Here is a 15112-nt window from a genome sequence, read left to right on the forward strand (position 1 = left end):
CTGAATTTCCAGGTCACGTGTCTGAGCTGAACCCTCTTAGGATCCAGCCTACATCTCCCTCTATAGCCCTACCTGCATCACACCCCTTTGGGAGAACTTACACTGGTCTCAGCTCAGCCAGCTGTGGCTCGGTCAACTGATCCCCAGCTGAGCCATGTATCTTAAGTTGAGCTGGATTTGGGAACTTAATGCTGCCCAAGGCCAGCTGAGCCATAAATCAGCCAGCTGAGCCAAAGATCCAATGCATCACAAGCTGCCCCACCTGGCAGATCCTTTCCATAGGATTGCCCCCTTAGTGTAGAATGAAACCAAGTAGAATTACTGTATTGAATGGACGGCGCAATATTTGTTATGATTATTTTCTAAGCATCCCCAATGTATCTTAAAAAACTCCAACCAATAACACTACACCAAGATCATCAACACTGACACACCAACATCTCAGCTGAATGGTTTTACAGTGAATTTTATTATGGTTATTTGGTTTGCTTTTGTCCACAACCTCTCCTTTTATTATTGTTTTTAAAACATGTGATTGCCTATAAAATTTGGAGAGTCTTACTCTCAAAATACACTCCTCATTTCAAGGGAAAGGTGAAATGAAAAGCGTGCAACGTTCTAAAGTAGCAATCTGCAATTTGCCAGTCCAAAACCTTGGTAAGGTGCCTGGGGATTCAAAGTTGGTACCAAACTCCATTGAGATTTATCCTGGATGGAGAAGAAAGACCCGAAGGGATGAACAGACTGTGAGATTTAAGTGAACAGACTGTGAGATTTAAGTGGCATTAAGGGAGCAATCTTTTACACGTGGCCGGCATAAAGGAAGCCGGCATAAAGGAAGCTGCTGTAAATTAAGTTGATGGAAAGTTACACCAGATCCAAATCCTGTTCAAAAGTGGGGCTGCTCCTCCTGCTTTGCATAAGCCTGGCAGAAGGAAAAGAAGCTACCAAGGAATTTGCTACCAAGGAGTGTGGTGGAGTCTCCTTCTTTGGAGGTCTTTAAGCAGAGGCTTGACAGCCATATGTCAAGAATGCTTTGATGGTGTTTCCTGCTCAGCAGGGGGTTGGACTGGATGGCCCTTGTGGTCTCTTCCAACTCTATGATTCTATGATTCTAAGCTTTTAAAGTAGTGTTTTATGCCTAGGTTGCCAGGTCACAGGACTGAGATGAATGAGTTTAGAAACCAGCCTAAGTCCACCCTCTGGTCCTGATCCCATCATGGAAAGGCCAGATCCCTTTTGGGAAACTTACACTGCCTGCTTCAGTCAGCTGAGCAAGTCACACCAGCATATCTTGGGCTCAACCAGGGTTGGAGGCATAACACCAGCTGAGCTAAGAATCAGCTGTCTGATCCACAGTTCCATTGTATCCTAAGCTGCTCATCCCTGGGGGGGTCTCACCATAGGATTTCCCCATTATCCATCCATTCCTACCTACTGCAGAAGGATGTTGGGAGACCAGATAAATTGGTGATTTCAAAGCACTTTCCAAGTTAAAAGTGCCAGATAAGCATCTGATAATAGAAAGAGTGCTCTTTGTCAGCAGATGATATGCTCCAGTGGAAGAAGGTGAAGGGGTGAAGAAAGGTTTGCCTGAATAGTTCTCCTTTGATTCAGTGACAGTGTCAAGAAATAATTCTGTTCTCTGTAGGGAAAATTGGTATAATTTGACAATGAGCATTTGGGTCTCCAGAATGTTTAGTTTTCAAGGAGCGAGACAGTCAGTTTTAAAAGCCTCTTTTGACTTAACAAGAAAATTGCATCTTTTTTTTTATTATTTCCTGTAACATTGGCAACTCTTGATATACTCCTAACAAGTAAATTACAGCTGAAGCAGGATTAAAATGTTGTGACATTGCAGTTGGAGATCTGAGCCAATGGAGCTTTTGATGGCAGTGTTCTGGAATACTGATATTTCTGCTGTGTCCTTTACGGTGAAAGAAATGTTGCATTTATCTGTCAACATACAACAAATATTTATTTCCGCTGAAACTTACTTGCCGCAATCCAGCTCAGGAGACACATGTCTACAAATAGGCTTACGCATGTGTGCCACTTCCTGGATTGGGAACAACAACCATAAATGGGTTGTGTATTTAGAAGTACAGATAAATACACACCCGGAGAAGGTTGCCATCTGTCTGTACAGCGCCACTTGGAATGGGTTGCAATTCCTGGTGTGCAATCAAATCTCCATCCTCATGCTTGTGCAGCTAGCCAGGTGGCTAGAGTTGGATCGGGGCCATTAGACATCTAACGATAATCCTCAGGTTTTAATCACACTTGGTCTGATTTTCATTTCTCAAAGCTTCAAAGGGGAGAAGGACTTTATAACGTTTATTGATATAAATAGAAATGGACCTGGGAGACAAGTATATTTGTGACGTGTCACTGAGCCTGCATAACATGCCTTATTGCTGGATATGCTACATTAGCTATCTCTGTGTTTGCCTTGATCTTTGACAATGAAGGCATTCCAGAAAGGCTGGAACTTTTAATTAGAGACCTGCACAGCTTTCCTTCTTACTAGTGTAATCATTAAATTGATTTTTCCAGTCCATCATGTAATTGTTCCAGCGAAGGAATCCTGCTTTCCACTCTCGTTCTGCTTCATCAACATTGCCTGTAAAACATGAAATGGGTGGCATTAATCTAAATTTAAATCTATTTGTACATTAATTGAAAAATAATTCTGATTACCAATGCCATTTCCCTCTAAATACACCACACAGCACTACACCCTCCCCTTTGTCACCTGATTTATTGCAAATTCGAAAGGGCAACATTTTATCTCTAAATCTTGAGATAATCAGTTTAAGTGTATAATTATTCTTATAGATCAATGTACAGTATCATATGGAATTTTGTTTTCAACATTTACACCCCTTTGACATTTACCAAGCAGTGTATAGTTCATGAGGGATAGGCAACTAGTAACTTAGGTCCAGATATTGGCTTCTAATTAGGATGGGGACATTATGGTCTTCCATAATGTATGCTATGTACTCAGCCTTAGTTGTAGGATATGAAATAGGAATAGGGTAAGCATCCATAATATTATCCGGTCAAGAATAGCTCCCTGAGCTGCCTAAACAGGTTGTTACTGTTCTCTGGTAGCTCTGACGTGGTGTTTTAACCTTAGATCACATGAGAGGTATTGAATTGCAAGATCATCTTTGTTCTCATGCTCTGTAGAAGTAAGGACATGTAAATGCCCCTCTCCAGTGAGTGAATACAGCTCCAGGCAAAATGGAAACTGTAAGGAGAGACAAACCTCTGATTTTAGATCTGTTTGGAGTATTTCATATTTTATTTCTAAGATGATGAGCCTGTGCTGGACTCCGCAAGATATTGTATGGAATCATTTGGATGTATCTTTGATGCTTTTGTTCTGCTTTGAAGAAAGTTCGACAAGTAAAGTTTTGAACAATCTAATGGGTCAGGGGTGTTTTGTTTTGTTTTGTTTTGTTTTTGCATCCAGTCACTTCAAGCTGTGCAATATTGATATCTGCAACATTTAGGGAGCAATCCTACGCACAAGAAGCTGGCATAAAGCAAGCCAGTATAGGTTGAGCTGCTATACAGTTACACCAGATCCAAGAACTTTTCAAGAGTAGGACTGCAGTTACTGTTTCACCTTTCATCTTACGTCCCCATTGCTGGATATTATTTTACTGGCCTATTATGTAACACAGAAGCATATCTTACTGATATTGGTTATTTCACAGAACATTTGGTTACATGCAGCACAGTTGCTCGTCAATATCATCCTCCAAACAGATGGTGTCTTCAGTTATGATTTCCGTGAGTAATGTCAGATGATCACAAGGAACATTTTGTCAGATCCACGATATACCCACATCTTGCTTGAAACTGGTCCAGGTTCACACAAAACACACACACAGGGTGCTTGTTTTTGAATGTCTCCCACATCCTACATATGATGGGATGTCATGATGCAAGAGATGATAAAATCTCTCAGACGTCAGATGGAAAACAATGTGTCAGATGAAGATGGCTATGCTCTTTTCCCCACTAGGAAGCCTTACGCATAACAGCTATTTGAAAAACCAACCAACCAAAGCCAGCTTATTTGTTAGCTTTCGCTGTCAGAGATACAGACAATCCCAAACACAACATAAAGATATGACATGCGCCACTTGGCTGAGTATAAGTACACCAGAGAATTCGAGCATACCAAAGAGAAATAAGATGAAGATGTTGCAGCAGCTCTTTCTCACTTTGTATAAAGATCTGGGCCCAGGTATAGGTTGCTGGGAGATTCATTCCCCATCTGCAATCATAGGATTATCATATGACTGTATGTGTTTTGTTCCCACAGAGTGGATGTGATGTAGACAGGATGTTTGTCTTACTGTTGTTCCTAAAGTGGGACTGTTGGCTCCTTTGTTCTTTCTCTTTACTGGCTGTGATGCCAGAGAGAGGGAGCCATAATGTAGAGCTCCCATCTGTTTATATGTAAATAAAGCAGTTAAGCCTTATTTACTGACTCGTGTGTGTTGTTCTTCACCTTTGTGAGAGCAATCGCATATTTGGCCTGTGGGACCAGTTTAGCCCCTGGCCCCTGGGACAGCTTAAATCAGGCATCCCCAAACTGCGGCCCTCCAGATGTTTTGGCCTACAACTCCCATGATTCTTAGCTAACAGGACCAATGGTCGGGGAAGATGGGAATTGTAGTCCAAAACATCTGGAGGGCCGAAGTTTGGGGATGCCTGGCTTAAATGCTGACATTCCCCAAACAGATATGCAATAATGACCACTGCCTCTACTTATGAGGCCCTAACCGGCCTCTCATGGCTAATGTCTAGTAACAGATCTATATCTCACAAATTTGTGTAATTCTTCTTTTTAAAAAAAAACCCAAAATGAAACCTAAGCTTGTGGCCATCATCACTGTTAACTTCTTACCGCTTACTCACTTTTGTAGGCCCAGAGAACTCTTGGAATTGTAGCTCTATGCAGAGAATAGGGGTCTCCAAATAACTCTCTACACTCTTAACAAACTAGAGTTCTCATGACTATTTGGGGGAAGCCATGACTGGTTAAAGTGGTATCATAGTGCTTCGAATGTACAGTGCAGATGGGGCCTTAGCTTCAACCCCGTACAACTGGAGACAGTTCATAACTATCATTACTCATTACTACAACTTCTGTTCGTGCAATGGAATCCTCTGGGGCAGATCTACGGAACTGCAGGAGTGAGGATGTGAGAGGGACAGGAAGTTCCATTGTGTGAACAGAAGGTGTTCTGTGAGCATAATGCCTTCACTGGCTGCAATGACACCCTGTTCTTTATTCTAATGGTTTTTACACCTACCATTGGTGGGTAGATCTTGGATTTCTAGTAGGAAAAAAAACCCTGAAGTAGTCCTGACAAGCCAGAAGTCTGCTCAGCCCATTTTAGAAGGCTTATCATTGCTGCTTCTAAGACTGCACTTCAGCCTAAATTAATTACAAAGCAAAGACTGCAAGTAATTCAGGTTTTGGCTTAATTACTGGAAAAGAAATGACAGATTCCACCCATCTCTGGCTGCAACCTAAGCACCCTTACTAAGATGAAAGTCCTGCTGATCTTAGTAGGGTTTGATTCCAAGGGACTATCACACTTCCATATTTTGCTTTTGAAATGAATGGAATCTGTGTAGGGATGCAGCTGTTCTCTCACCCTTTCATTTCAATGGGGCGCATGGAGCAGATGTTCTCAGCAGACTGTGCTCATGCAATGGACAACAAATCTTATGTGAATGAAGCTGAAGAGAGCATGTGAAACTTGCACAAAACTATATATTACACAAATTGATTGTGTGGGGGGGAGTGTTAGTTAAGTGAAGGAGGTTGTCTTTTTGGAAGGACCTCTGGATTTAATTTTACACAGATAGTTCTTGCTCATAAAAGCCTTGAAATTGAAATTGAAATTAAAATTTAGTAGCAGCAAAGTGACCTTGCATTAACCAATTTACTGTACATACATACATTTGCCACCAAAATTACCTGTCATCTCCAGGAGTTTGGGAAAAAATATATTCCAGAATCGGCACTGCTGGGCACGTAATTTTGTACGAATCTTTGAAGCGTCTGTGCTTAATGTTAAGTATTTTTGTTCAGCAGTGGTGAAGACTGGCCATCTTGTCCCATTAATCTGAGTCGCATTGGGTGTTCTAAAGGATTAAAGAGAAGCATTAGATCCCTCATGGGAAATTACCTGTGCACATCAGTAGTTTAAAATTATACTGCTGAAAAGTTATTTTATTTCAAAGATTGGTAGGGTTGCATGGAATTACACCAGTACTTTTGAAACTAGATAGGAATAAATATCAACATCCCCAAACTTTAAATGGGAATTTGGAAGAAGGAAAAAGTTTAATTAAGAATAGAGGAATATGCATACAGTAATAAAATCACTGCTCATCAGTTCCATGGATGAGCCCAAGAGGTCAGCGAGGAAATGCAATCTCATGGATAACATTAAGCACAATAAATTCACTAGCCTGGATTGCCCAAAGTTCTTAATAAGAATGCTAATGCCTTATTCAAATATGCAAGAATATTATATTTATTTTTTTAAGGTAGACGTTTCTGCAAAGATATGAGCCTATATGGGTGAAATGAATGAAAATTGTATCCTGATTAAAGTATGCTGGAGAAAGAATGAGTTTCCTAATGGGGAAAAAGGCATCTTTCTATGGTTCAAAATGATTAATGTGAGATGATGTGCAGAAATGAAGTGCTGTCATATATTGGAATTGATTATCTTGGACAAGATACAGTAATGTAGGGGTGGGTGATGTTGGGACTTGCAGGATCATTGCATCTGGCGGGGGGGGGGTGGACTGGTTCCTTCTTCTTGTTCCTAGCTAAAGAAAGAAAGTTTCTAGCTAAAGAAATCCTTCCATCCACAGGCATGCACATTAAGGGATCGTTCAGCACTTGAGTGACAATGTAAGAGCAAAAGGTGAATCTATTATGGTGCTAGAGGAGACTCTTGAGAGTCCCATGGACTGCTAGAAGATCAAACCTATCCATTCTGAAGGAAATCAGCCCTGAGTGCTCACTGGAAGGACAGATTGTGAAGCTGAGGCTCCAATACTTTGGCCACCTCATGAGAAGAGAAGACTCCCTGGAAAAGACCCTGATGTTGGGAAAGATGGAGGGCACTAGGAGAAGGGGATGACAGAAGACGAGATGGTTGGACAGTGTTCTTGAAGCTACCAACATGAGTCTGACCAAACTGTGGGAGGCAGTGGAAGACAGGAGTGCCTGGCGGGCTCTGGTCCATGGGGTCACGAAGAGTCGGACACGACTAAACGGCTAAACAACAACAACAACAACGTATAGGGCATGTAGGATCACAGCCCTTAATTATGCATGCTCTCTAGACCAGGACTGGAAAACCAATGAAGCATCCAGATGTTGCAGGACTGCATCTGCCATCATCCTTGACCATTGGCCATGCTGATTAGAGCTGATGGAGGTTGGCTGACCAACAGTATCTAGAGGGCCACAAATTTTTCCCCTCTGCTCTAGACTGTTTGTACCAGCCTTCTTCAACCTGGTGTCTTCCACATGCTGTTGTCTGACAACTCCTGCCAGCTTATTTTCCAAGCTGGCTGAAGCTTGATGGGTGTGTCCAAAGCAAATGGAGGACACCGTGTTGGGGAAGGCTGGGCTGTATAGTGTTGATGTATGTGCAAAAGGAACACATATAGGTTCCATACATGTGTTGAACCAGTCAAGTGAGCAGGCACAAGTGGGAACAGGAATTACTGATGTGATCTGCTGCATGTTTGCTCTATGTAGCTCAGTTGTAGAAGACACATATCACATGCTAACGGCCCCAGGTTTAGTCTCCAGCTAAAATGAGATCAGGTACAAATGTATGCATTTCTATGTATCCTTTGCCTTAAGACTGTAGGTGGATTTTGGTACCCATTAGTAGGCTGGAGAACTGCACTGCAAAATTCTGAGAACTGTGAATTTTGAAGGATAATTGCCTTTCAGTTTGCATATCATTTCAGAGAGTGCAACTTAGATAGTTTTGCGTTACATGACATCTTGGAGAGTTGCTCCCAGTGATAGGGTACCAATAGCCTGATCTGTTTGTTTGTTATTATGTTTGTTTGTTTGTTTGTTATTACATTATTACGAGAAGCCAAGTTACAGGGAAACAGGCAGAGGGCCTTCTCGGTAGTGGCACCTGCCCTCTGGAACGCCCTTCCACCAGATGTCAAACAGAACAACAACTACCAGACTTTTAGAAGACATCTGAAGACAGCCCTGTTTAGGCAAGCTTTTAATGTTTGATGGATTACTCTATATTAATATTTTGTTGGAAGCTGCCCAGAGTGGCTGGGGAAACCCAGCCAGATGGGCGGGTATAAATAAATTGTTGTTGTTGTTGTTGCTGCTGTTGCTGTTGCTGTTTCTGCAAGGAGCTCTTGGTGACTTACACACTACTCCCCCTCTCCATAGATTAGGCTGAAAGATGGCCCAAAGTCATCTGGTAAGCTTTACGGCTGAGTGGGGATTTGAACCCCTGTCTCCCAGACCCTAGTCTAGCACTCTAACCACCACATCAGCACCCTCAATGGGGCAGTTTCCCATCTCATCATCAATTAAGCAGCTGGGTATCAGCATGAATCAATAGGAAGAAGGAGCAGAGTTCTTTTTTGTTGACTTCTATTCATGATTATCAGCCATCTCTCCAGAGAGGGCTCTGTCCAAGCTTGTGCACAGCAAAGAAATCGCAAAGCAAATTCTCCAAAGCAAGGGAAAAGCTACAAAAGCTTTTCTTAAAAGAGGTTTACAAAATGCCATGAATGATTATTTAAACAACACTCAGAGAGGAAGAAGGCAATAAAAGAATTGAAAAGTGCAAGGGCTGAGAAGAGTAATTGGTCCTCCTTTCCCATGGTCTCCAGCCAGGAAAACCAGCGAGGGAAAGCTAACTCTTTCTGAAGACAGTGGGAGTTTCAGTTTGTTTACCACCACTGAAGTAGAGGTCAAGAGTGGCCATTTTAGGAAAGAGTACTGGACTGCAAATGTTTACTTCAGAGTGTGCTTTAGAGGGGGGGGGAATCTCCTAAGTGGCATGGTTGTTAATGTATGCTACGTTCAGCAGCTGGAAGGCCTCGAGGAAAGAGAAGTGGGTTTAAGGTTCATGTTCATCTAAGGAAAAATCACTTTTGCAGGAGGCTGTTGGAAACAGATCGTTCGATTTGTACATGGGCTGGGTAGTCATATTGCTGTTTTAAAACAGCAAAGGATGCTACAGCTAAATGTGTTAAACAGGTAAACAACCAGCCAATGCAAAAATGAAAAGAACACCAGCTGTTCTTGCTACAGGCCACTGGCTGGATGCCTGGAATATCTCAACTCTGTGAAGTGACTACCCAGATGTAGCAATGGGAAGCAACTTTCCTTGCTCCTCCTGCTGTTGCAATCAGTGAAGCTGGTGAATGTCAGGCTGTGGAGGGAGGGCAGGCTCAAGAATAAGTATGCACATATTTTGCCCACCCTAAGACCAATCCCATGTCTTTACACACACACACCCCATCCAAAGTTTGGGTCCCAATCAAAACTGGCATGGACTGTTGCCAGTGCTAACCATTCATCAAATCAAAGAATCATAGAGTTGGAAAGGACCTCCAAGGGTCATCTAGTCCAACCCCCTGCAATGCTGGAATCTCAACAAAAGCATCCAAGACAGATGGCCATTCAACCTCTGCTTTTAAAACCCCAAGGAAGGAAAGTCCACGACCTCCCAAAGGAGACCATTCCACTGTCACATAGCTCTGACAATCAGAAAGTTCTTTCTGATGTTTAGTCAGAATCTCCTTTCTTGTAACTTGAAGTCATTGGTTTGAGTCCTACCCTCCAGAGCAGGAGAAAACAAGCTTGCTCCATCCTCCATATGATAGCCCTAAATATATTTGAAGATGGCTATCATTTCTCTTCTCAGTCTCCTCTTTTACAGGCTAAAGATACCCAGCTCCTTCAACTGTTCCTCATAAGGCTTGGTTTCCAGATCCTTGATCATCTTGGTTGCCCTAATCTACACTCATTCCCTTTGCTAAGCAAAGCTCTACCTGATGGTGAAAGCCACTATGACAAGCATGACTGACAATGGGGTCTCCATTACGATCTTGAACAGCACAGTCACATAGTTTTCATGACTGGACATTTTAATGGGTTGGGTAGGACTTTTTATGCATTTTGTATTGTTCGGTGTTTCAAACTGTTATGGTTCCAAGTTCTTTTTATGTGTTGCGTTTTACCTTGTCAAGTCACTTTGAGACTTTTTGTTGCATAAAGTGACTGATAAATGTAATGGAATTCATGTCTTCTAGTCCAGATAATTACTAGAATCCTCCTCACTTTCATACAGATACACATAGAAGAGAGAGACATGTATGGAGAGAAGGGAGCAGTAACTATAGCAAACTAGCATCAAGGTCCAACTATAACTCATGGGTCGTTTCATAAGCTCTGCTTTTAGTTACTACATTCCGGGCATTTAACTCTTCCTGAAAGCCCACTGGACAGACACTAGTGAAGTCAAGCTTTTAGTCTAAAATATCCCTTAATCTGATCTGGCATGGCAATTCCTAGGTTCCTCAGTTGCCCACTTCTTTGCTAATTCTGCTCTGATTAACTTATGGCACCCATTTAATTGCATGTTTATTTGTGGCTCCTGAGAATAGTGACTTAAGCAGAGCTGACTAGTACTTCAGTTCAAGATCAGGACACTAATAGCACTGTCAGAATTCATTTAAGCACTCCTGCGCTATGAAGCAAGTCATGACATTCCAAATTGTACTTTACAGGTGGGAAGGGGGCTATGCTTGTGGATGCAGATATCACTTTGTAGGAAGTGATTGAAAACATCATGTGTTTAATATAATGCCTTGTCACATGAGACTTTGAGATATATGTATATTACTTGCATTGCTAGAGAATACTTATTACTTTAACAGGAGATACACAGAAATTCCCACTTATCAGATTCACCAAAAACACTGCAGAACTTATAACAGAGCTTTTATGCATGTTCAGTGCAGGCTGGTCTGTTCTAATGGGACAGCAATCTCCCCTCATCCATCCTACACCTGCCTGTCTTCTTACTGATGTCCAGTCCTTCTCAGTCAAGAATACCTGGATACATCTGACATCTGCCTCGATGAATTTAAATGTAGATTTTGCAACTCTAAATGCAACACATTGTCCAAGATTTCGTCTGAATTCCCACCAATATTTATCTTCCATCTGTTCTTTGATTTGCATGTCAATTTATTTACCCTCAGATTTGAGATAGAAATAATCTCAAATCTCATCTGGATGTCATGTTTACAGAGATTAAATATTTTTAGATATGGAGCTATTGAATATATTTTATATTTAGTAATCTCTCCGTATTTGCTGTGCTCCATTCATGCAGGGTCATATTCCATCAAAAGACAAGTCTATCTCTCCAACTTTACAAGTTAGAAAAATCTCAGTTAATAGCATTAGTCTGGCATTATGCTAGTGGGGGATCAATATGAGACCTTTGGGACACTGAAAACTCTGCAGAGGCAGTAAAACTGCCTTTAAAGGTTGCTTTTTAATAAACATTACATTTGTAAGCAATTGCTTATTAGCCACTAATTCCATAAGAAACTGTTTATTGGCAGCTGACTTTCATAGATTTGCTGCTGACAGATAAATACTTTTTGGTCCAACAAAGTAACCTTAGTGGAAATCTTTACTTGGGAAGGAAAACTTCCATAATTATTAATTTTTTTTTTTTTTACCATTATCGTTTTTGCACTAATATGACTAATGCAAACTGGAAGCACATTGTAAGCAGACATTAACTTTTTTTTATTAAAAGCCACATTGTTATAGATAGCTTATCATTCACAGGCAAAAAGGCAGTCAGCTTAATTTTTAATCTCTACAAACAACTTTCACAAGTTTGCAAGTCCTCTTTTTTGTTACAATTCACTGAGAACCCATTTCACCGAGGAAAATGATGTTGACGTAAGTCAGTGTAACATTTAAACCAGGGGGAGCCAATGTTGTGGCCCTTCATATGCTAATCACATCTCTCAACATCCCTGAGCATTGGCCATGCTGTCTGGCGCTGATAAGAGTTGGAGTCCCATACCGTACTGAGGGTACCATATTGCCTACCCTTGAGTTAAGCATGCCATGTGCTTCAGGAGAAAAGTGAAAAGATATAACTACTTTTATTCAATAATAACAATGTTCAAGTACATTGTAGTGCAACACTTGTGTCCAAAAAGCTTCTCCCATAAGGCTCCATCCAAAGAAAACCTGCCCACTAAGCTACCGGCGCAACAGAGAGATATTAATAAACTATAGCGGCGGCATGTTCTTGACACCTTAAGAAAAGGAAGATTACCAGTCCTTGTCACCTTCAGATACAAGCAAGCCATAGACCTTTCCTGGGCACTCCAGACACCAACAGAATAGGTGAACTGTCCTGGAATATATATTTTTTCCATTAAATTTTTATTCACTTTTCTTTTTCTATTATTACATACATCTCATATCAATAACATTTATATTACATCACCTCTTCCCTCCCCTCCTGGGCTTCCCCCAACTTCCATTTCTGGTGTGTTTCCCCCTTATTACATACTGCTGTTTCCTAAAAGTCCACTATATTATTTCCTTATCATTTTAAATGTTATTTGTTAGTAAAGATGTGAATGTTTATTTAAATCCTGCCATCATGTCAATATTCTTCCTTTGTTTCTGCAAGTATATTAGAAATGGTTCCCACTCTTTTTCAAATTCACTGTTGTCTTTTTCTCTGTCCGTCATTTTTGCCAGTTCTGGATAGTTCATCAATTTCTCTTGCCATTGTTCTTTAGTTGGTATTTCTCCAGTCTTCCATTTTTGTACTATCAGAATTCTCGCTGCCGTAGTAGCATACATAAATAGTGTCCTCTTCTCTTTCAGCCGATCTTGACCTAAAATGCCTAACAGGAAGGCTTCTGGTTGTTTAACAAATGTTATTTTCAACATTTTCTTCAATTCATTATATATCATTTCCCAATACAGTTTTACAATTTTGCAATCCCACCACATATGGTAAAAAGTACCTTCAGCCTCACACCTCCAACACTCTTTCTTTACATTTTTATACATTTTTGCCAATTTGACCGGTGATATGTACCATCTATACATCATCTTCATGTAATTCTCTCTCAACAATATACAATCCTTAAATTTCAAATTTACTTCCCACAATTTTATGCAATCTTCAGATTGTATATTGTGGCTTATATCTTGTGTCCATTTAATCATTGCCAATTTTACTTCTTCATCTTTAGTTTTCCACTCCAAAAGGATATTTTATGCCTTTTTTAATAGTTTTGAATTTTCTTCTATCACTTCCTTTTGGAATTTGGAAACCGAATATGAAAAACCTTTCATATTGTCCTCTTTAAATATATCCGTTAGCTGTCTATGGTACAACCAACTTTGAAGATGTTCCTTTATTTCTTCATATTCTTTCAATTTTAATTTTCCTTCTTGTTCTACCAATAAGTCTATATGTTGGCTGTTCTCCCTCCCCCCCCCAATGTTTTAAGTGACAATGCCTCAATAGGTGATAACCACCAAGGTGTCTTAGGTTCTATATATTTTCTATATACTTATCTTTATACTTTTCCCACACTCTGAACAGTGATCTCCCTTATTATATGATTGTGAAACCCTTTGTGTATTTTTTTTTCCATACTATAAATAAGCATGCCATCTGAACCTATTGTCATGTCCTTCCAATTCTGTTATTTCCTCCCTATCTAACTTGATCCAATCCCGGATCCATATTAGGGATGCAGCTTCATAGTACAATATTAAGTCTGGAAGTGAGAATCTGTCTCTTTCCTTCATATTATTTTTTATCCTTGGTTTTTTCCCATTCCAGACAAATCTTGAGATCTCTCTCTGCCATTCTTTGAAGCATGCATTCCCCGTTATTACAGGAATACTTTGAAAGAGAAATAACATCCTTGGAAGTACATTCATTTTTACAGTTGCAATTCTTCCCAATAAAGAGAGTTTCATCCTATTCCATATTTCCAAATTTCTTTTAATTTCCTGCTAAAATCTTTCATAATTATCTTTAAAAATGTTTATATTTTTGCTGTTATCCATACACCCAAATACTTTATTTTTTTTTGTTCTTCTATCCTTGTCATTTCTATTATTTCTTCCCTTTCAGATTCTTTAAGATTTTTTAAAATAGCAATTTAGTTTTGCTTTTATTTAATTTAAATCACAACAAGCACATCAGATGTCCTTATCCATTGTAGCTGGATTTTGCAGTAAACCTTTGTCAGTTCTCTGAGATAGTGAACTTACTTTAGATATAACCATGCATCTTTGTTGAACTGCGCACCACCTTTGCTAGTCTATTGGAGAAGATCGATAAATTGCGCTGTTTATGACTAGAAGTAGAGTCCTCCTTTTTAGACCATGAAGATGCTCCTAATTAGTTTGAAAGCTGGAAGAGCAAAACATGTGTGATTATTCTGCCCCCAAACCATCAAGTTACAGCTAGCTGTGTGTGCAAAGTCATCAATCAATCAGAGAATGGCAAGAAGTATTTGCGGCATTACAAAGACATAACACATCCAGATGTCTCACATAATTTCTAAAGGCCAGGAGGACACACAATCTTAAATGTAGACCTCCTATTCTGTACTTGCAGTGTAACAACCGCAGGGCAAGTAACCATCATGAGCCTTTGTGCAATTCCTGGGAGAGTTAAGAAGTAGAATTCCAGTGACAGAATGCACAACGCTTCCTGCAATTTCCCTGCTCTAAGATGCAGACAGGAAATGAGAGGTACTGAAGATTTACTACTGAGCAGTCTCTTTCTAACCCTCACAAATGGCTTATTTTAGCCCTGAGCTAGTAGGAGAGAAAGGAAAGCTTGTTTGTTTGGAGAGCTGAATCATATTCCTGGGCTGTTACCACCTTATATAAAAGTAAATTGAAGTTGTGCATATGCATGTTTAATTAGCAAGGGAAATCAGCTGTTGCATTGCTGGGATCATTGTTATGTGGTGCAGC

At 40.3% G+C, this 15112-nt stretch overlaps 1 protein-coding gene across 2 annotated transcripts in view; it reads right to left on the reverse strand.

Moving 5' to 3' along the window:
* Positions 1-450: 450 nt before the first annotated feature.
* The window catches only part of BCHE (butyrylcholinesterase), a 50487-nt gene continuing 35825 nt past the window's right edge, over positions 451-15112 (reverse strand). Inside the window, exons 3-4 of one of the 2 annotated variants that reach the window (XM_035133209.3) lie at positions 6014-6180; positions 451-2623 (exon numbers count right to left, since the gene is read on the reverse strand). In XM_035133209.3, coding sequence (XP_034989100.1) covers positions 2499-2623; positions 6014-6180 — 292 coding nt within the window. In that variant the 3' untranslated portion in view covers positions 451-2498. Of the gene's footprint in view, positions 2624-6013; positions 6181-12405; positions 12507-14398; positions 14541-15112 lie in introns of those variants that run through there. The other variant, XR_004693681.3, reaches the window with a different exon arrangement.

The sequence above is a fragment of the Zootoca vivipara genome, chromosome 5 (genome assembly GCF_965207765.1).
Source record: "Zootoca vivipara chromosome 5, rZooViv2.hap1.1, whole genome shotgun sequence".
NCBI classification, from domain to species: Eukaryota; Metazoa; Chordata; class Lepidosauria; order Squamata; family Lacertidae; genus Zootoca; species Zootoca vivipara.